This window comes from Peromyscus californicus, unplaced genomic scaffold, assembly GCF_007827085.1.
Source record: "Peromyscus californicus insignis strain IS unplaced genomic scaffold, ASM782708v3 Scaffold_22__1_contigs__length_63687245, whole genome shotgun sequence".
Lineage (NCBI taxonomy): Eukaryota > Metazoa > Chordata > Mammalia > Rodentia > Cricetidae > Peromyscus > Peromyscus californicus.
Window position 1 is genome coordinate 32994481 of NW_026294525.1, and position 23116 is coordinate 33017596.

The following is a 23116-nucleotide window of genomic DNA, read 5'->3' on the forward strand; positions in this document are numbered from 1 at the left end:
GTAAATTAGAATTAATAATAAGTTTCTTATAAGAGAGATAATGTTACATTTTTATTAAAATGCTTTTCTTTTTATATAACAAAAATGATTATGGTTAATTTTAGTGAAATTTAACATTTTTGGTTATATTTAATACTAATTAAATAGTTTAAAAAATTATAATCTATGGTGCATTATTATCAAAAAATTGCATTTTGATTGTTCCTTCATATGGTTCTGAAATATGAACTTGAACAACTTAGATATTATATAAGTAGATAAAACAGACTATTCCTATGCTAACATAGTGTCCCATTAGTGGGTGATTGACACATATTGACCATATGCTACTTTTCCTAGTAAAAGAAGTTACAGACTAGGCCTGTACACACTGCTACCTCCCAGGGTTTGCCAGTGGGTGTTGATGGATGTGGTTGTTAACTCTAGAGAGTCTTCCCTACAGTTTTAAGGAACCACCAGATAATGTGTGCTTCAAGCAGATGAATGTCCCTCTTTCCATGTGACTGTTTAAGTTGAGTGAGTTAGTGGTGTCAGTTTACAGCTGAGCAGGGATCAGAAAAACGTTCCAATCCGTGTAAGGCTTTGCCAAGTCTGCTCTTGCCACAGCATTAGATAGACAGTCTCTGTAGGTTCTGCTCCAAGAGGAGCTGCTGCCTTCTGGAGTACTGTCCTGAGCTTTTGTTCTAAGCTGTGAGGCTGTATAGTCCCATGTTGTGAGTATTAGAGTTAATGAAGAACATTCTGATTAGGTAAATGGCGCTGGTGGCGGTGCTGGTTACCCTCGGAAAAGTCACGGGCCATGGCCACGACTACCAGAGTTAAAGAGCTTTATTAGGAGGGAAAGAGGGAGAGAGAGAGGGGAGCCAGCCTGGGGGGAGGGAGCAGAGCAGAGCAGAGAGGGAGCAGAGAGAGAGGGTGGGGTCCGTGTCTGGCTTTTTTAGGGCGCAGATTGCATAGTCGCCCGTGCCCCCTGATGATGTAAGATGCAAGACCAAGACTTCAGGAGTGGGGGCAGGGTCCTAACAGGTTCTGCCAGGGCATCTTCTTTGTGGCCTGTCCGCTTCTGTGGGGAACCCACCATCTCGACTGAGTAGTTATTGTAGAGGGTTGTCCAGTTTGTATCTGAAAACAGTTTTCACAGGAAAAGGAACAAGCATGGCACCAGTATTTCCCCTTTGTGTCTTGGACACTGAAGTTCATCAGATGGGCAGGTCATCAAAAGGATGATTGTGTTACTGTGAAAACTAGGAGGCTGCTCGTGCCAGTGTGTGAACTGTTTGGTTAGGGCTTAGGTTCTTTTTCCCTAACAAAGCAAAACTCCTCAGTAACCCAGTACAGAGTTCAGTTTCCTTCATCTTTTTTGTGTGTTTGTTTTTGTTTTTGTTTTTTGAGACGGTTTCTCTGTGTAACTTTGAGCCTTTCCTGGAACTCGCTTTGGAGACCAGGGTGGCCTCGAACTCACAGAGATCCGCCTGCCTCTGCCTCCCGAGTGCTGGGATTAAAGGCGTGCGCCACCACTGCCCGGCTTCCTTCACCATTTTTACCAGCGTTCCTTGAATATTGCTGACAAGTGTTGTCTTTTCTTATTTTGTTGATTGCTTTTAAAAGTTAGACTTGAACAATTTAGATGGGTAAATAATCTTCCTTTTTAAGTTTAGACAAATTGTGAGGTGATTGCATAAACGTCACCATTTAATGTGACACTGGAAGACTTAAAAGTAAAAATCCCCTCGAACAGCTGCTGTAGAGCAGCGAGGCTCCTCTGAGGTTGGGAAATGGAACCAAGAGAGCCAGAACAGTCACTTTAGAGAACTAACAATCCTTGTTGGCTGGCAAGTGGGGGTAGCAGTGATTTTTTTTTTTTTTTTTGGAAGTGAAAATTAAGAGTAAACAGGAGTGCTGTGTTACTTAAGTATGGTCATCAGGGAAGGCAGGCCTCCCTAATGAAGACCCTCAGAGACCTAGGAAGAGGAAAGGGAGGCAGCCCTGAGTAGAGAGAGCATAGAGCACCCAGGCAGTGGACGCCGCAGAGCAGCTCTGAGGCGAGAACTGCACACTTAAGCTTAGGAGAGCTCTGCAGAGTCCTTCCTGTGCAGTGAGGGCTTGGAGCGTCTGTGACAGCACACCAGAGCGCAGTGTCAGCTCTGAAGAATCCTGTGGTCTAAGAATGGTTAGAGAAGACAGCCAGGAAGCAGGCAACCTGGCTCAGAGTGGTCTACATGGCTGGCTGCTGTGATCGTCACCGTGGTTTGGAAGGAGACCAGTTGGTTACTGTACATTAGACTGAGTATGTGTTGAAAAGTGTGCAGTCACCATTTGTCAACTTGGTTTGTAATTTTTAATTTCATATTGACTCATATTTCAGTATCAATATATTTGAAACTACCTTTAGATCAGATTTTCTCACTTTGTAGTGATTCGTGATTGTTATGGTGCCTAAATTTATAAAATAAGTCAAAGGGGTATGCATAATTATATACTTCTGTACAGGAAAATAAGTAAAATCTTACCAAACCAAAAAACAACCAGCCTGGGAAATTAGCAGGTGTAATGTAAGATGTGAGCTCATTTTAATGTTTTGATGATTTTGTGGAGTCTGAAAAGTAAATTTTTATAGATGGGAATAGTTTTAAAGGGTGAAGTGGTATAGAAATAAAGGCTTAAAAAAAGAAATCTAACCATGTTTAGAAAACACCCAAGGGCCCTATTTGACTTGCTGGTTTTAAGGGAAGATGATCTAGAATTGGAGGTTTCTGGCTGAAGCAGATAGGTGCTGGTAGAGTATCATTTAATCAGACAAACTGGGCTAGGGAAGAAGCCTGTTGAGACGGGCGGGGAGGGTGCAGATTATTAAGTACCTTGTAGGACCAAGATGGAAGGTACCAGATACCTCAAGTTAACTGATGGGTTTCTCACACACACACACACACACACACACACACACACACACACACTATGACAGAAACCTTAGAATAATAGATTTCTATCTCTTTGTGAGAAAGAGGGAGGCAATGCACAAGGCCAACTTTTGGACAGCAGCTGGGGTACTGGACACCATAGATTGAGGTATTCGGAACTGTCAGAAAAGTGAAAAATATTAGGTAAATTCTTAAGTCTGTAGTTTTTAATATGCAAATAAAAAGTTAACTTGCAGGGGATTTCTTAAAACCTCTTGAAACAAGTCACTTTAATAATTAGTATTATTTGTTTTAAAAGGTAGATTTAGGACTGATCAGTCACCCTGGATGATGGTTATATTGTAATTCTGGACTGTTGCAGTTGGGCCAAGAGCTCCTCCTACTGGTCAATTCCTCAATGAGCCACATGCTCAAAAATCTAATTTGCTGGATGGATAGATGAATATAAATAAATAGTTTTTAAAAACTCAGAATATTAATAGAGTTTTGTATTAGTTTAAAAACAAGTTTGAATTCCAGCACTCGGGAGGCAGAGCCAGGCGGATCTCTGTGAGTTCGAGGCCAGCCTGGTCTCCAAAGCGAGTTCCAGGAAAGGCGCAAAGCTACACAGAGAAACCCTGTCTCGAAAAACCAAAAAAAAAAAAAAAAAAAAAAAAAACAAGTTTATTTTTAAACATTTGTTTTTTTTAAATGTTGATATTTTCAAAGTTCAATCTATGTTCCAGCTATTTAATGTGACCTGTTTGTTTAAGGGGTTATGTTCTTTAAAGCTTGGCCATTCAGGGTCAAGGTATTCATGGGCATTTCAACTTATCTTCTGATCAGCTCTGATTGATGTTGTGGACCAAAGTCTTCTGAAGGATTTTCCTGGCCCTCCGGGAGAGGGTTCAGCACTTGGCCCTGGAGCTGCCAGCTACACCACCATTCAAGATGGGGATAGCCGGAGGGATGTCAGAAGCCCCACAAAAGCCACACCCCTGCTCGCTGAAGGAAAGGTATGGCACGTTAGCACTAGTGCTGTTGGGAAGATGTGCTTAGACAGAGGCTGTCTGCTGCATTTTGCATGTCAGAACCAGAAATGTATTCTCGTTGTGTAACCTATGCTGGTTTGATTTCCCAAGTTTCAAGTATGTGTAGGCTGCTACTGTTTGGACTGTGATTTCTAACCTTGTTTTGATTATTTTTCAGTGTAAATATTTATTACAGTGTAATTATACTAATATAAGAAAGCAGTGCACTGGCGTTCCCTGTTTTCTTAGTTTATTATCAGTTGAATCACCAATGATAAAAACCATTTATTTGAAATTTGCATATTGTTGCCAGTCAATTTTAAAGGTAGTCCCTGTCTTGAGTTTCATTGTTTTTTTAAATTTTTATATGAATGAAGATAATTTTATGAAAAAATTCATTAATAATTCGTAGCTGTGGATAGTGAGTGCAGGGTTGGTGTGCTGTCATTGTCTTTATTTTGTGCATACACTATAGTGGATGAAGAAGCAATCAATATTAAGATGTTCTCAAATCTGTCACTGTTTTGTTACTTTGTTACTAAAGTCACTTCAGTTGATTAAGTCACTTGACTGAAGAGCTTTTGGGCTCCTCATGTCTTATTTCCAGATCTGTGCAAACCAATTTTTATATGCAACATTGGAAATAAGCGCACATCGCAAGCACACACATACATGCACACACACACACACACACACACGATTATCCTGTTGACTTACAGTGTCTGTTTAATTCTGGCTTTAAAAATGTAAAGATAAGCAGAATGAACTTAGAAAAGGAGGGTAGCTGAAGTATCTGCCAGAACAGTAGGAGTTCTTGCACTGACATTCCCTACAGCCAGCTTAGAGGCCTCCAACACATGGTCACAGGACATCAAACAGCAGATGATAGGAAATCATTTGTAGCCTGTCCTTAATTTATGATTGTCATGTTGAAAAAAATATTTGTCTAGAAGGGATTTAGTTAAAGATAACACAATTTATGTCCTACATGATGTCCTTCAAGTGTTAAGTTGTCAGAATCTTTTAAGCTTACAGAGTACCCAAGAAAACGACTACTGAAGAGAAGTAGGCGTAGTATTTCAGAATAGTTCTCTTCTGCTTTTCCTACTTAATTTGACATATGTAATTATGAAACATTTTCTTTGGACGACAGAAGTTCTTGTATTAAATTTGAAAGGAAATCTTGTCTTCAAGATGACTAGTTATATGAGCTTTTTTCTGGTGTTTTTAATATATGAGTCAGCAACTAGGTTTGAGTAACATCAGTTAGAAACTCACAGTCATTAGTAGGTGTACATTTTATGTGATGAAAGGAATCTAGTTTTCTTCCTTAAAAATGGATGATTCAATTAATTTTCTAACCACTGTTTTTATGAAGCCTACTTGGGAGTAATATTTCACTAATATGTCTTCTTTTCTCCTATGTCCTTCTTGTTCCTTTGAACATGACCATTGTATGATTCATACTCAACTGTGGGTTACTCTTGAAATAGACTATGTGCATGTGCCCTCCGTCACCTCTCATTTGCTGTACTTCATCTTTTTCCCCACACCTCCTGCCAGTCCCGGAAGTGGACTTGCTGTCAGACATTTCAGAGGAAGACCCTTTTGGGGAGGCTGATGAGACCACACTAGATAGCTTCGAGCTGCTTTCCACAGGTGGAGCATCAGAGCAGGGTGACCCTGAGGTGGCCACATTGGATTCTGTCTTAGAACCTGCTGTAGCCCCTCCTCAACCTGACTGTCCTTCCATCCATGAGAAGACTCTCAAATCGGCTGACCCTAAGGATTCTGAATTTGGTTACTTTTCACTTAACTTTTACAAATACTTTGCCTCTGGCTTGCCTTCCCTTCTTGATGAAGATGGATACCTTGCCTTCCCCAGCCTCCCCAAGATCTGGGTTTCCTTCCTCCCTCCTGACGTTCAGCATTACATCCCCATCACATCCCCTTCATTCATTCCTTCACTTATCCTCATCTTCGGGCTGCTTCTCTCAGCTTCTCAGTCAGTTTCTTTTTCTCTTACCTTTTCACTTCCTCTGGCACTAGTCCTCTGCTATCTGGAGGGGAAAGCCACCGCCTTTCACGTTTTTTATGACTGTGATTTGAATGACAGACCAGAGGAAGAGGAAGCAGTGGCCAGCATGCCTCCATAAGCTGCAGTTTTTAAAGTCCACCCAGCCGTTCTTTGTTATATCCCCTTTCTAATATAGAGTCTAAACCTGTGCATTAATTTTACTGACTATCCTCAAAATAGTATGTACACATTTACACACATACATATGTGCATGAGTGCTAAGTGTAGATACTCCTCTGCATCACTATCCTAAGTGTAGGTACACACATTCTCAATTCAGCACAAACTTGCAAGATTATTGTATAAATATCTTAGATCATGCTAGATTGTTAAAGGAGTGTGTGAGCTGGGAATCTGTACTGTCCTTATGTATTCATCTTGGCTCTGTTTTGAAGATAAATGTTAGTGCTGTTCCTTAAGCATGGGAACTTTATGTTTTGAAACAAAACTTAGAATGTTTTGGACATAATTGTAATTGACATGTATCGGTAGAACTTAGTGTTATTAACCTTGATCAAAACCCAGGCTTGTACTTGCGCTTAGGAGGCCGAGTCTGTAAACGACACTCCTGATGTTTCTAAGCCTATCTCAGAAACTCCATGGTGTACTTTTAGCATTCAGGGACTAGAGAGATGAATTTAGTGTCGTGTTCTTTCTTCTACCCTGAATCATGCAGTTATATAAGAGTCATCATCAGCTACTGTATAAGAAAAATGATAGTTTATTATTTAACAAACATGTATGAAAAATGAAACATGACTTTGAGAGACTAGAGTGTATATGAAGGGTTGGCCTTTGTTGCTTTTTTTTTTAAAAAATGAGGTGTCTGAGACTTTTCATCTATGTAAGACAGCTATTTTGAAGTGTTCTACCTCTGCACTGCAAAAAAGTCGGTCTTAACATGTGCAGTGTGTTTTTAATTATTTTGCTCAAGGTGGTCTGGTGATTAAGTGTCTTGTATCTTAGGGATTCTATCAACACAGATTAAATCACAGAATTCAGAGCAAACACAAAGAAAAATACTAGAAATGTATACATTGTAGGAGAAGCTGTAATTCTTTACATTTACTTGAGAAATACCAAAGATCAACCTTTTTGTGAATTAAATGTTGACCAAGAAATTGGAGGCTGATTCTTCACAGAGCTGTGTCACATTTTTCACCTCTGATACAAAGGGAGGGGGGTTCTCTCAGTGCCCGTTACCTCTCACACATACCACTGAGTGGCTCCAGACAGGCGCCTTGACCCAGCACTGTCCTGCCGGCACAGGGAGGGCCTGTGGGTGGATTATCCTGGAAAGCTGATTTTCCTTTCAGCCAGCGTTTTTGTGTTTACACACTAGTTTCCTGCTGTCAACATTTACTCAGTGTTTCTTAGTCTAAAGCCTTCAAATTAATTTTTTGGGGTCATTGAGTACTGGGAAATGTCCAACTGCAGCATACCATTATATAAAAATTTTATGGAAAAACAGCGTATATTTTAAAGATTATTTGCAAATACCCATTTTAATATGAAAAAATCTAATAGGTTAAATTTGTCCAAAGGAAACTTTATTTAAAAACTGATGGGACAATGTATAATGATGTAAAATTTGTAACTTACTTAAAGCCGAAGACAAATTTGGCATCTCCGTACCTTGTTCCGTTGCTACTGGGCTTTTGCCATCTTTACACTTTCATATTTTTATTACTGCTTAAAAAAAGACAGTTCTTAAAAGTAGAGCATAATCTAGGGACTGAGAAAGAGTGAAGCTTCCATCTCCATTCCACCCTTGCAAAGGATCATTTCATCATCTGTGCAGCACTGTAGGTGAAGACAGAGCACATGACTTAGTAGCGTCTCCCGAGGGCCAGGAGTCAAGGTTGGTACTGCCGATGCACCATTAAGTCTGGACACAGCTTCTCTCTTTGCCTTGCTGGTGGAGCCGACCAGCGAGCCCCTTCTTTCTGCCTGTGTGCTGTGTGACTTTGCAGGGGAAGACGGAAGACGTGGAAACCTACCTGGAGGAGGTGTCCATTTTCCCTTACGTTAAATAATAAGTGCCTGTTGCCTGCCATTGCTGTGGTTGGGGAGCTGGGGTAGGGGTGGGAGAGGATGGTGGAATGCACTTTCGGGTTTATCTGAGTTTTGTTTGTTGTGGCTTTTAAGATTTTCTCTTTTATTTTAAAGTCTTAGACTATGGAACTCTGGGTTGTTTATGATGCTTGCTGATGGCTACACTTATGTTGATTTGCTTTTTCCCCCCTGTGTGTGATTTAATTCCACAGAAAAATACCTTGAGAGTAGAAGGGGATAATATTTATGTCAGACATAGCAATTTAATGTTGGAGGTTTGTATGATCTAAGAACCGCTGCACTCTGTCCTCTGGCTGCCAGGCTGCTGTGGACGGGAGGTCACGCACAGGCTGCCTGACTGGCCATTCTCTTCCAGCACAGTGCATGCGATGCATGGGGTTATTGAACGTGGGAGTGCATGCTACCAGTCCAGCTTGGTTCTTACGTGGCGGAGGTAGGGATATAGCTATTGCAAGTTCTCAAAGAGGCAGGTGGGGAGAAAAGCTCTCATTATTTAAATACAGTTTATTCATTACTAAGTAAGCCTGCTTCCCTAATAAGTCACCTTTAAGCTATAAAATCTGAAGTAACACAACCCCGTTTTAAATATTAAACAGAATAGGTAAATTTTTTCATTTGACCTTAGCTCATTCAGTTGACTCAATCTATGGCTTCCCCTCCTTTTTTGACCTCTCAGTACAATCCATGTGATAAGGTATGTGGCCCATTTAAATGATTCCACTTGAGAATATGCTTATTAATAGAATTGTTCTGACCAGAAGGAAAGAACAGAGGAGAAAGGGTGGAAGGGAGGGGGGGAAGAGGTAGATAGGTATGTAGGTAGGTAGGTGGACGGGTGGATGGATGGACAGACGGATAGGTAGATGAGACACTGGTAGTTGTAAAGAGTGTTCCCATGTCAGAGGAGGACAGTTTTCCATTCTCGTGCTAAGGTGGTGTGTACAGTGTATTCAGTGGAGACCTGCAGCTCTGGGTAATCTGACTAATCTGTTAGGTTGCTTTTGGCAGCTTTGATAACTGCTAAAATGTATTTTTGCTTAACTTACTAAAATGCTGTAAAGTATAATAAGTAACATTGCTGTGAACAAATGCAAGAAATGTGCCTGATCTCAAGCCAGTCATTTCCCCATGCCATGCAAAAGTTTCAGGTTGTTGGGAGTTTTTGCAGATGGCTATAGAAGCTCCCGGTGAGCTACTATGCTTGTGCATGACTGTGGATTAGCTAATTGTATCAGATGCATGACCTGCCTTTGGGAGTGGGGCTAGAGTCTACAGGCAGCCTGTGATTTTTGAAGTGTAAGAAAACATTTAAAATCCTGTTAACTCCACTTCCTAAACATTATTACACATGTGCTTCTTACCAGACCCAGTTTTTTGTTTTAAATATGCTAGATACCATTCGTCAGGGCCTAGACCAATGAAGATAGAATTAGTAGATTTTCCATCTTTGTAAAGGGACCACATGTTACATAAAGTGGCTGGGTTCTCCTTTGTTCTCCGTGTTACGTGAAACCAGTATGTGGCTCATTCAGAGAAAGACCAAGCATAAAAGCCTCTGGAGGCAGTTATTTTATTCCTGGAGAGTTAGAGCCACCACTGGGGGTTCCTGACAAAGCTATATATATTCCCAGAATGCAATATAGTAATAACCTTTATCACAAAAATAAATTTGTGGGAACAAAGTCATAGGCTGCTATTTAAATTCAAGGTGATAAGGATTGTTAGCTATTATGGTCAGTTCCATGGCTCCCTTCTAATATGGATAATTTAAAATCCCAAACAGAGAAGAAATTAAAACCATTCAAATATGAGTAAAATAATTCAGTGGCTTCATTTTCAAATTTTTATGAACTCAGGGCTATCCACAGGTGATAATATGGCTTTTGAGACTTGGCATTTTTCTTGCTTTATTATGGTTTTTTTTTAAATAATAAGTTTACTTTATCTTGCTTTTTGGTTCTATTTTTTGCCCTGCTGGGTGTTTTGTTTTGGATCCCCTTTGTCACGTTACATGTCGCTAGGACCTGGATAAGGCCCAGGAGGACATACTGAAACACCAGGCTAGCATTAGTGAGCTCAAGCGCAATTTTATGGAGTCCACACCTGAGCCGCGCCCCAATGAATGGGAAAAACGACGTCTCACTCCTCTGTCCCTACAGACCCAAGGGGTATGTCACCAGCTGTCTGTCGGCTTTGTGTCTCACTGCAGTTGTTCATCTTGTTTGTTGACGCTCAGAAGTTGGAAAATGTTCCCACATAAATTCTCTTTATTGCTAACAGTTTTTTAAAATACTAAGTATTAACAATGTAATATTCATTGACCTAATTCTTAGGTAAATTTTATGAATTTTAAACTTTTGGAATGTTTTCAGAGTAATTTTATTGTTGTATTTAGGTAAATTAGTAGCATTGAATTGTTACTTAGGACAGTTTGGGAACTAATGTAATACTATATCGAATAAGTTTCTTATATAAGGACATTAAAAGTTTCTCAAATGTAAGTTGATAAAGGAATGCAGAGCATGTATAGAATGGTTTAAGGTCATTACTATGAAGATAATGAGTTAAGATTTACCTTTAGCCGGGCGGTGGTGGCGCACGCCTTTAATCCCAGCACTCGGGAGGCAGAGCCAGGCGGATCTCTGTGAGTTCAAGGCCAGCCTGGTCTCCAAAGTGAGTTCCAGGAAAGGCGCAAAGCTACACAGAGAAACCCTGTCTCGAAAAACCAAAAAAAAAAAAAAAAAAAAAAAAAAAAAAAAGATTTACCTTTAAAGATTGATGGGCTCTGTTGAAAAGTTGCAAAACATTATATGTTATGAAATATTGTATGTCTATCAATGTACCTATGAAATTCCTGGCAGTGGTAAATAGAGTCATGTTCAAAAACATTTTAAGCGCCAATGGACCTCAGACCTACTTTTCTTTCTTTTCATGTTCTGCTTCTTGCCTTCACCAAGTATTGCCTATAGAGTATATTCCCAGAATACCTCTGCATTCATTTCGTTTTCTTCCTCTTCTGTTTTGATCCTCTCAGATCTCTCCTGTGATTGAACAGGAAGTTCATGGGCACATCCCTCTTGAGGAGACTGATAGAATTTGCTCTGCACTTTTGAAAGCTGTGCAAAGATGTTGTGTTACAATTTGATTATTTCCCTTTCATTATGTAGTGAATGTTGCCCAATGTTAGACATTTGATTTAGACAGTCTGCTCTTCCTCAGAGCAAAGCCCCTGGTAGTATTAAGTTTCCAAGTTTGTGGCACTGAACAGAAGGCAGTGTTTTAAGAACCAGTGAGCAAAAACCATTGCTGAACTGAAAAGTGCAACCTGTCAAATGGAGAGATTAGATGATACTCTCCATGTTCGGTGCTGTGAAGGAGGAAACGAGCATTTGCAGATTGTTTGAGAAACCAGTAGTTTGAGCAGCCTCGTCTAGAGTTTCCACAGAAACGGTGGCTGCTGACCTGGGAAGGAAGAGCTTTCCCCTCTCTCACTCCCATCTAGTTCACTGCACTGACCCACACTGTCCTTTTGCGTTTGTGTTGCTGTAGGTGTAATGTATGTGTCTTTTTGTTCATTATGTCATTGTTTAAAACAATAGAGAAGAGGAGACCGTCTTTTCAAGGATATTCTATCCATGAAGGAGAAGTACCTGATGGCGGCTACACGGACAGTTGAAGAGGAAGCTCAGGCGGACAAGGTGTTCACCTTGCATCATTGGATCTGCTTTTGCTTCCCTCTCCATGCATTTCTGCTCATAGCCAGAGAGTCTATTTTTAATGAGTCAGCCTAATTTTCAAATGGTTTTTGAATGATTAAAAAGCTAGGCTCCTATGTATTAGGAGCCTAGGAACATTGGGGAGAAAAATCCTATTTCAGTCAACATCTTCCATGCAATTTGAGAATAAGGAAGTGTAGGAATGTCATCTGTGTTAGGTGATTCATGATCCATCATTTGATGTATGTGACTTAGGGTTGGGAAACTAGTCTCATGAAAATGCACTGCATGTCACTTAGGCAAATGGTGGTGCTGCTAAGATATTTTTCATGTGCTTTGGTTCATAACTAATCACATATGGGAAGCTTTTGAAATTTCATTTTTGAGATTTTTAGTGTAACAAAAGAGATATAGATGTCCCATAGCAGCTTCTTTCTCTTTGTGCAAGGCCTTGAGTATGTGAAATGCCTCTCCCAAGTGAGGAAACACACTTTCCATCTCTTTTCCACTCTCCTCTTCTGCTGAGCTTGCTTAGCTGGTTAGTTAGCCTGGAGAGCTTAGAGGCTGCTGAGAAGGTAGACAGCAGACATGCTCATTAGTGACTAGAGGTTTTCCCACACTGAGAACCTTCAGAAGGTGAAACATAGTATTGTGTTAGAAGGATAAGAAGGAGATGGCCTCTAAGTAAGTTCTTCATGATAGGAGGATAGACCAAAGCCGGGCGGTGGTGGAGCACACTTTTGATACCAGCACTCGGGAGGCAGAGAGGCAGGCAGATCTCTGTGAGTTCGAGGCCAGCCTGGTCTACAGAGCGAGATCCAGGACAGCCAGAGCTACGTAGAGAAACCCTGTCTCTAAGAAAGTAGACCAGAAGATATATCCATACTAAAGGAAGAGCACAGGTAACTGCTAAGGTAGGAACTGGTTTAAGGACCCAAAATGACTAAATGACATGAGCTTAATAAACAGGGATATAGTCATCAGAATGCACAGAACCCAAGTCAGATGCCATTGTTTGATAAAGGCTATTGGAAACATTAGCTAGAATTTTGGTGAAGATGTTTAAAATGACTTTTTCTGGATCTCATGTTTGAAGGATGTGCAGCATAAAGTAACTGGCAGAGGTTGAAATGGGGTCATGTGACATTTAATCAGGGGAAGCTCCTAGGGGGCTTATATGCATTTGAAATGACTGCATTTTCTGACATGCAGAAAATCTACACTATATGTAATATATAGCAGGTGTTCTCCAGCTATTGTTACTCAGTTGTCTTGTCACCTATGAAACAGTTATTGGCCATCTGTGTGCACTGTTTTTCTCTTGAGATAGTATACCACTATGGGAAGCATGCGCTCAGCCTGCTCATGCTTTGACTTGAGTTGAATGCCATTTCAGTTTCTATCTTTATTACGTCTTCCTTTCATTTTTGATTTTCCAAGGTTTCTTAATTGTCTTTGAACATTATTTGTCATTATTGAAAAGTGGAAAAAACATGAGCAAGTATTTGTCTAAATTTTCCAGATTCCTACAGTATGAGTCTTACACAATTTTTAAAAAAGATTTGTTAATTTTTATTTTACATTTGAGTGTTTTGCCTGCATATATGTATATGTACCTCATATGTGCTTGGTGCCCACAGAGGTCAGAAGAGGGCATCAAATCCTCTGGAACTGGAGTTACAGATACTTGTGAACCACTGTGTGGGTGCTGGGAATCGAACTTGGGTCCTCTGCAAGAACAAGTGTTCTTAACTGCTGAGGTGTCTCATCTCTAACCCCTAGGTGGTTTTTTTTTTTTTTTTTTTGTGTGTGTGTGTGTGTGTGTGTGTGTGTGTGTGTGTGTGTATGTGTGTGTGTGATAAGTGTCTTGTTTAAAAATTAAATAGATTGAATTTTCAAAAATGGCTTTTGTTTGACCATGAATAATTTGAGGGGTAGAACAGGAAATTAGAAGCCAAAGGATTTTTAGTTTTTAATGGTAAGTAATTAGTGTGTATCCTATGTATTATGAGACATAGGACAACTTGTATTCTCTTGTGGATCTTTGAGGATTACCTACTCTGTAGTCTTTTGGGAGTGTAGTATTGAGAGTTCATTCCAAGGTGAACATGTAGGACAAACACTGCACGAGTAACGTCCCCAGTCAGTGAGATACTTTTGAAATTATTTGATTAATTCATTGCACAATACTTAAATTCCACAATCTCCCCCTCCCCCTTTTTGGTTTTGTTTTTGTTCTGTTTTGAGACAGGGTTTCTTTGTGTATCCTTGGCTGTCCTGGAACTTGCTCTGTAGCCCAGGCTGGCCTCGAACTAAGAGAGATCTGCTTGCCTCTGCCTCCCAAGTGCTGGGATTAAAGGTGTATACCACCACTGCTGAAATTCCACAATTTTTATTGATGAAGATCAGAAACTTTTTTCTCTGTTGAAAAATTTAAGAACTTACCCACCCTCCCATCCTTCTTAGGTCATTGTCTGAAGAACATTTTATACGTGCCATGCATTTTTCTTTTTGTAAAGGTCTTTGGAGAATGTGGTTTATTAAGAATTCTCACAAAGTTCCACATGGCAGGCAGGGGTGGGAGGGGTGGGGATTTTCTTGTTCATCCTTTGTGGCATTCCAAGTTTCTGAGGATTGTCACAACTTGCCCGTTGTCCTCACAGGCTGACTAGGAAGCGTTGTTTAAGGGATAGAAATGTGAAACTTAATATGTATGCCTTAATAGATTTCCAGACGAATGAGCTTTTTATTTCTGACTTTGAACTGAGATTTCAATTCAGGGATTGTCTTAATTTTTTTTAACTGTTTGTTTTTGCCACCCCCCTAAAGGTGAGGACCCCCCCCATTCTGTCAAGACTGTTTATTGCATTTCGTATGCAGTGGAGAAGAGATCATAGGAGTTAGGGTGTTATAGAAGCACTGCAGAAAATATGCTTTAGTAAGTGGGTGGCCTCAGAAATCCAGAGTGGCTCCAGCACAGGAAAGAAGGCTTTCTAATGTAGGGCTGCTGGAGAGATCCTTCTCTGCCAGACAAAAAGAGGCCAAGGAGCTACCTCAAAAGTCAATGTTCGAGGGGCTAGGGGTATGCCGTTTGTAACAGCAAAAATCAGTGATAAATGGAGTTGTACCTGGCTTCTGTAGGTTACAGCTACCAGAGATTCTCAGGCAAGGAGCAGAAGCTGGCATTCAGGCAAACCTTGGCATAAGCCTGCTCCCATCTCCAAAATTCTCCCCTTCCTTTCATCGTAAGTTGTCTGTTGGTCTCTCTCGTGTAACCTTTCCCTTCTCTTAATAGGTTACTGCTGTCTGTCCTGATGTATCGCTAACTCTTTGCTCTTCCTTTTCTGACCTCTAGAGCCTAGAAGAGGAGATAACATCAATTTTGTTTAGTGGAAAGGACTTTTCTCATAGTATGAAAGCCTCCTTCCCTTCAGCCACCACTTGGACAGCAGAGGGCGCTGTTGTGAACTCTAATGCACCTAGAGAAATGCTTTCTTCTGTGCCCTTCTCACGCTTGCCTGAGGTGCATTTTACTTTGTTTCTCCTGCTACTAAAAGCCACATAGGAGACAGAGTTTCTTTCTTTCTTTTTCTTTTCTTTTTTTTTTTTTTTTTTTTTTTTGAGTATTTAGGTACCTTTCCCTCCATTCTACTAGTGAAATCACTGGGAGAAACATTCAAGAAACAGTGAATTTGAACATGAAGTAGATTGGATAATTTCTTCTGTTTCTTTTGCTTAAAAAAAAAAAAAAAAACCTGTCTAAATTTAGAAAATTGTTTAAACCCCCGAGACCCAGAGCTGGAGGTATTAAGCAGAAGGAAAGTGTCAGCAAAGAGAAAGAAGTTAGCTAAGTGCTTTGCAGAGCTCGAGTTTTCAAAGCCCAATTTCAGGCATCTTATGGTGGTCTGTTATTTAAAACAACACTAACAGAGTTAGTCCCGCCAAAGTTCCTGAGCTAGTTGTTTTGGGATGACATTCTGGAATTCCCTGAACTTGAGCTAAACCTGTCTGTCATTTGAGGCTAAGTAATATAATAGTTATATATTATATTATATTATATTATATTATGTTATGTTATGTTATATTATATTATATTATATTATATTATATTATATTATATTATATTATATTATATTATATTATATTATATTATTATATACCACTGGCCTGTAATAAGCCTGAAACATCTGCCTTAGAAATGCTCTGAACCACAGTTATCTTCATCTATGAAGCAGTTTGTAGACTCATGGTTTTCCATGTAATATCTGAAACTCCTGGGTTTTCAGTAAAACTGGTGTGAATTTTGAGCAACTCAAACATAAAAGTACCATGCAGTTCAGAGTAACAGGCTAGAGAGTCTGTGGCATATGTTTGTAGGTGCTACAGAGAATTGTGTCATTTAGATCTGTGTGTCCTTGTTGCTGGGCCCCATGAAGTACCTGGTGTCCCATTAGGAAAACTTCTTGAGTACACACAGTCAGTGTCCAGCAAGGTCAGAGGACCAGTGCCCTTCTGCATTAATGTGGGTGATACCTTGAGTAAATGGCACTGTTGGGTGGAGCTGAAGAATTTTTCAGTTAGACCACTAACAGGTGTGTCAGGAGGATGTAAACTTGTTGCTCTGCTTCATTTGTACAAGTGTTGTGAGGTAATGTGAGGATTTAAAAACTTCAGAGAAGCCCCGTCCCTAGTTAATACTGGACTGTAGTACTGTATGTTACTCCTGTATTCAGTATACAGGTATTGGATAGAGTGGTTAGCTACTGTGTCAATCAAATAGAATTAATGTACTCCCAAGAAATAAGTATCACTGGAGGTTGGATGATGGTCTTCAGTAATAAGCTTGACCCATTTCCAGTATCAGTTGTGATAGTGAATGAGCAAATTCTAAGAGGAAACTTGGGGCAAATGTTGACACCCACCCAAATATCTATATTGCAAATTGAGATGTTAATAACTTTTTGGAATGAACCTTTTAATGTTAATAGCCATTTAAACCAAACATGATTTTCCAGTCCAAGCTCCCCCCACTCACCCCTGAGACAGGGCTTCTCTGTGTAACAGCTCTGGCTGTCCTGCAACTCTCTCTGTAGACCAGACTGATCAAACTCACAGAGATCAACCTGCCTCTGCCTCCCCAGTGCTGGGATTAAAGGTGTGCACCATGGCCCAGCTCCAGGCTGTTTTTTAGAAAGCATCACCCTCCACCCCACCCCACCCCTGCAAAAAATGAAAGAAATCCTTGATGTTGCATTTATTTAGGGCTTAGGGTCCCAACCAGTGTTCTAGATTCAGACCACAGTGTTTGAGGAACAGATTTAAAATTTATCCTTTAAGCAGATTAGGAAGCTTAGGTATAATTACGTATTTAAAAAAAAAAAAACATTTTCAACTCCATAAATAGGGCTTATACCTGTAATAAGGGTTTTTTACTTCTTTTCAAGAATGCTGGCTGTTTTTGTCGTTGTTGTAAGTGTTGTGGCGTTTGTCTGGTTGTCCTCTGTGACCTTGAGCATGGGTTTCCATAGTCGATCTGGCCGTCCGTTGTTCTGTGTTTGCATCGTCCCGTGTCTGTTTCGGTGGTCGGTGAGGTAAACCGTATTGATTTGTGTCCTCGGTTGCTTTTGTTTCGCAGACTCGCGCTCCTGTATCGGAAGGGCCTTGCACTGGAGCCAGGGACGCTGTTAAGGTTCCCCCTTTTCCATGTTAATGCCATGCCTAACGCCTCTCATCACCTCATGTTTCCCTGCTTCCCTTCCAGTCAGCCATCATAACCATCTTTGTTTTCCTTCATGACATGAGTCTGCCATCAGTTCATTTGGATTTCCACTGTTTTTATTTATTCATCTATTTTTGTTTTCCCTCATCCATCTTTTTTTCCTGTACAGAGTTCACATGAGACTCTGAATGTAGTGGAGGAGAAGAAGCGGGCAGAGGTTGGGAAAGACGAAAGAGTAATCACAGAAGAAATGAATGGTAAAGAGCTATCAGCTGGGAGTGGTCCTGGGGAGATTCGTAAGGTGGAGCCCGTGACACAAAAAGACTCCACCTCCCTGTCTTCTGAGAGCAGCAGCAGCAGTGAGAGTGAGGAGGAAGACGTGGGAGAGTACCAGCCCCACCACCGAGTGACCGAGGGCACCATAAGGGAAGAACAGGAGGAGAATGATGAAGAGCTGGAGCAAGAGGCCGGCCAAGCAGCCAAGGTAGTAGAGAGGGAGGCAGCAGTGCCCGAAGCCATCCCAGACAGACACGCAGAGGCCAGGCTCCTCCCAGTAGACACAGAGGCCCAGGAACATGTAGGTGCCCAAAAGCTACCCGGAGAGAAGAGTGCACACGGAGGCACTGTTAAGCAAGACATGAGAGAAGAAGCAGAGGAAGAGCAACACAGAGTTAACGGAGAGGTGCCCCATGTTGACATTGATGTTTTACCAGAGGTTATTTGTTGTTCAGAGGTAAATGGGAGTCTCAAGCATGAGCTAAACTACAGCACTGTTTCTCGGGTGGAAACACCTGCCTTTCTTCACCTTTCCCCTAATTCTCCTTCAGCTTTTTCAGCAAGAATCTGAGTTTTCTGTCTGGGAAGAAGGGGAGCACTGCTTTGTAGATCTTCTGCAGCCCAGGTCACAGTTTCTAGCTTCTTCACCGCACCTGGATTGCCTGTAGGGTAAACTCCCACAGCCGTCTTCCTTCTCATTTCCGTGTCGGGTTTTCTTTGCATGCTCTGGGTGCTTCTGTCTGTCTTTGCACTGCTTCCTCAATCACATGCCTTTTTCTCATGGGCATATGTAGTAAAATGTGGGCATGCTGTTGAGAGATGGTGGGTTTAAGTGTGTGTGCTCCTGGTGTAATGACTGGATTTGACTTTCTGGATCATTCTCTTACTTTTCCTTGGAGCTCACAGCGGGTGCTGTGAAGGTGGCTTCTGGCAGTGGTAAGGACATGATTTCTTGAATGCCACTGTGGTTCCTGTCTGTAGAGTCCAGGGAGAGTGTGGTGTGGTTAAAAGCCTCTTCCTTCTTGACATCCAAGGACTAAGCATTCACGAGAAGTGCGCTCTTCTTTTCATGGTCTTATATCAGTCCTGGGTTATTTGCAAATTGATTATTTTGTAGACTGTCCGATATTAGATATGTCTTCCCTTTTATTTTCAAGAAAGAGAACCTTGCATATTTCTCTCAGATTCAGTCTTGATCATTGGGGCAATGTCTCTCATGTGATAACTGACTTACCCAGGAATGTCTCTTGATTCCAGAATTCTCACAGTGTCCGGATTTATCAGCATTTGCTCTCTGATGGAATGGACAGTCTTTAAGTAGCTTTGTTTTAAATAAGTTACTTTCAGATTTCATCTTTCACTTCAGAGCAGACATCTCAAGAGTCTTTTGAACATTTAGAACTGCCTTTTTCATTTTAATAATTATACCTGTTGGGAGCTTTCTCTCAAAGGAAGTGTTACAATATTTGGTGTGCTATAGTCTGATCTACTTAAGCATGTATGCTCAGCAGTTTTAACAGTGAACCTCTCTGCAGGTGTAAAATCTTTCAGAGCACTTAATACAACACTGATGGACTAATTTTAGATACAACATTTTATTGTACTTATTGCAAAAGAAAGTGAACTTTCAGATGAGTGTAATTAAAAATAATCATACTTGAAAATATCCTTTCTGATGATGGCGTATTTTGGGGGGAGGGAGAGTAAATCTTGGCCTACATAGCTTACAATCCAATTAAAAATAATGAACCTTCACATTGTGGTTCTTTAAGCTTCAGTAAAAATAGAGATAGTTACCTTTAGTGCATTCTGTTATCTTTCAGTTTTAACGTTTTTTTCCCCGAAAGTAAAGTATACATGTGTCAGTGTAGTGGTTTAGGTCCATCACAATTGAAGTGTAATTTAGGGAGTCATGATTTTAGCTTATTTTTCACATATATTTGTATATATACATACTTACACACATGTACATATGTGCGTGTGAGATATACTTTGAAGGAGAATTTGTCTTTTATATCTTTTAGGTTCTTTGCTTTTTCTCTTACTTTTCATGCATGAGTGTGTATTTGGATATTTTTTAACAATTATATTTGAAGGTTCCTTTATACACTTCTACTTTATGACCACTAGAATTTATCTTTCCCTTCCTTTTCCACCTCAGCCACCAGTGGTAAAAACAGAGATGGTAACAATTTCTGATGCCTCACAAAGGACAGAAATCTCCACCAAGGAAGTCCCCATTGTTCAAACTGAGACCAAAACCATCACATATGAGTCTCCACAGGTACAGAAGCTCAAGATTTGGACTGTGAATTCCCCTTTTTGTTTAGTGTGAATATTTCTGTTTACACTGTCTTCCCCCATTTCTGCCTTTGACATAGCTTTTCACACATTGTAACTGTCCCAGCAATATAACTTGCTCTGTTGCTGTCTTAGATTTAGACAGAGAGCTACAGTCAATTGGTGACTCCCAAAGGACTGGAGATAGAGCACTGCTAGTAGTGTGAGGGTCTGAGTTCAGTCTCTGGTTCCTAGGGAAAGAAAAACACAGTAGAGAGGAGTAGTAAGTAAATATTGGTGACCTAGTACTTATATAGTAGAGCCATACATATGGTTAGTTAAGACGACAGCAGCACAAGCCCTACCCTATTACTATAGGGCTTTTCTGGCTTCTTGTATCAAAAACCGTGTGTATGTTCTTGTGAAGCAGATGGCCTTGCAACATTTACTAGATGTGTTTTATTGATTTGTAGTATTATAAGCTTTCCCCTGCTCTGACTCCATGAAAGTAGACTTGATAAACTCATATTTTATTCCAATATTAGAGGCACCCACATAACTTTCTCCCCTTTATGCTGGGCCATTTTTCTTAGGAATATGTAGTCATTTTCATGTAATCAGTGTCAAAGTGACTATAAGACGTGTGTGCTTGATTTTAGGTCTGCAGATACTGGTTCTGCAAAGATTTTTAAACAAGAAGGCTAGAGAGATTGCTTAGTTTTATGGTAAAGTGCTTGCCACACAAGCTTGAGGACCTGAGTTCAGATACCTGTTCAAAGTTGGGAGTGGTTTATGCCTGTGATCCCAGTGCTGGGGAGGAGGATCCTTGGGCTTGCTTGCCAACCGGTGCAGCCAAATTTGAGTTGGTCATCTTCATGTTCAGTGAGAGATTCTGTCTCAAGAACAAAGTGGCCTGCAATTGAGGAAGACCTTAACATTGTGCTCTGGACTCCACAGACACATGAGTATACACACACACACACACACACACACACACACACACACAAAATGAGTTCATCATTTCAAAACGGACCTGTTTAAAAATATACGTGATAAATAGTTTGCCTTTCTCTGGCAGGATTGCACTGTGGTGAAGGATGTCAGATCTCAAAATATTTTTAAAAATTTTTGATTTAAACATTAAATTTTCTCAAAACAGTTGCAAGCATGTTATCTAGTGTGTACATAGATCCTACATAAGAGCAAAGAGGTTTCTTATCATGGGCAGGTTTGTGAGCATATTGCTGTGACGTCTGGGTTGTGGTAAGTACCCTTAGGAAGAAGCTCAGGTGCCTGAGGCAAGTTTGGGGGCAGTTTCCTTGTGTTAGTGTCAGGAAATATGCAGATATGTTTGCAATCGAAACATAAACAACCTAGCTATTAATTTACTTTGGCAAACTCTAGAATCTCCTGCCTCTTCCAGTGTTAAAGCAAACAAATTAAAGTAGCTCCCTTTAAAATATATGCAATGGGATACACACACACACACACACACACACACACACACACACACACACACACGGCATATCTACACACACATATGACATACATGGAGTGTATCCACATATATAATATTAATATATATACTCATATATATGTGTATACTCATGAGATACCAACCATTATAAGAACTATGTAAGTTTTACAAAATATATTAGAGATAAGCAAATAGCCAAATCATTCAAGTTCAGTTTGTTATCAAGTTCAAGTTGTGTTATTAGTAATCTGAGAAACTTTTACCTATTTTTACCCACCTGTGCTTAAAAAACAATAGCAAAGTCAGTACTTCTGGTCACTGTGGAAACTTCTTCACCTGGCTCTCGGATTTCTTTTTCTAGCTTCTACAAATGTCCTCAGACAAATCCTCTTTGCTCTTGTATGACGTACAGTCCCAACTTCCACTTTGTTCTCCTTCCTCTTTCTGCCACAGGGTTTGTTTCTGTCCATTCACTGTTTTCCACAGCTCTTCTGTCTTCAGTGCCAGCTGCTTTCTGGACCATGAACCACTACTACCAACATGCAAAGGACAGGCAGATAGCATCTCCTGCCAACTGTGGAATCTTAGAAGATGCATACCCAGTGGGCGGGGTCTTTTCTGACATGACGGAAGTTAAGCATTACTTTGTATTTTTCCTCCAACTATCCAAAGATTGATGGCGGGGCTGGTGGTGATTCGGGCACGTTACTGACTGCACAAACCATCACATCTGAGTCCGTGTCAACAACGACAACCACACACATCACCAAGGTAAAGCAACCTAGGGGAACCCTAGGGAGAGGATGGTACATGGCAAACAGATCTTTTCTGTATTATTCTTGTTTCTATACACACTTCTGAGTAATACACAGACAGTGCCAGTGGACTAAAATGAGTTTCTTTAAAGTATCCAAGAAATTAGGCTCCAACAACAAATGTGTTTTGAACCAAATTACAGTTTTGTAAAGTACAGGGGGGTAAAAATATGACTAGCTATATTTAAGACAGCTATATGGACAGAAGAAATATTTTAATAAAATTGTGAACTTCCCTCATTTATTTAAAGTCCTAATATGTTGGTTTGAGACATTTTACCCAGAGCCTTTTCTAAACATTTAGTACCTTATAACCAACCAGTGTGGTCCTAGGCTTGAGAGCATCAGCTGCATCTGGGGCTTGGATGTCTAATAAAAGTCATGATTCACTCCAGATCTATTGAAACCTTGGAGAGAAGCGCCCAGCTGATTCTGATGCACTCCAGTGGAATTCAAATCTGATTTTTCTAGCATTGCATTTTGATTCTATTTTCACATTGGATTAGTGCTTTTAATGGTCTGTTATACCCTTTCCACCCCATGTTTCAGGACAATAATTTAAATAGCAAGCAAAAATAGCAAGAAATTTTGTGGATTAAAAATGCAGGGTATGTTGGTACTCAATTTAACAGATACTCAGCTGACAGAGCTAGTGATAAGCTTTATTTCTTATTGAAGGGCCACCATATGTGACTTGGTGTGTGGAAGTTGCCTGTGTGTTTTCTTGCGACTTTGGTATTGGTGGCTGTGTT

The 23116-nt window shown here is 40.4% G+C and overlaps 1 protein-coding gene across 29 annotated transcripts in view; it reads left to right on the forward strand.

Moving 5' to 3' along the window:
* Epb41l2 (erythrocyte membrane protein band 4.1 like 2) overlaps positions 1-23116 on the forward strand; it is a 175560-nt gene that overhangs the window by 135006 nt on the left and 17438 nt on the right. For 2 of the 29 annotated variants that reach the window (XM_052751201.1, XM_052751202.1), the window contains exons 12-20: positions 3744-3913; positions 8273-8335; positions 10103-10249; positions 11681-11779; positions 15153-15320; positions 17433-17486; positions 17686-18249; positions 19954-20076; positions 22222-22320. In XM_052751201.1, the coding sequence (XP_052607161.1) occupies positions 3744-3913; positions 8273-8335; positions 10103-10249; positions 11681-11779; positions 15153-15320; positions 17433-17486; positions 17686-18249; positions 19954-20076; positions 22222-22320 (1487 nt within the window). The other 27 variants (XM_052751207.1, XM_052751211.1, XM_052751212.1 and 24 more) reach the window with 27 other exon arrangements.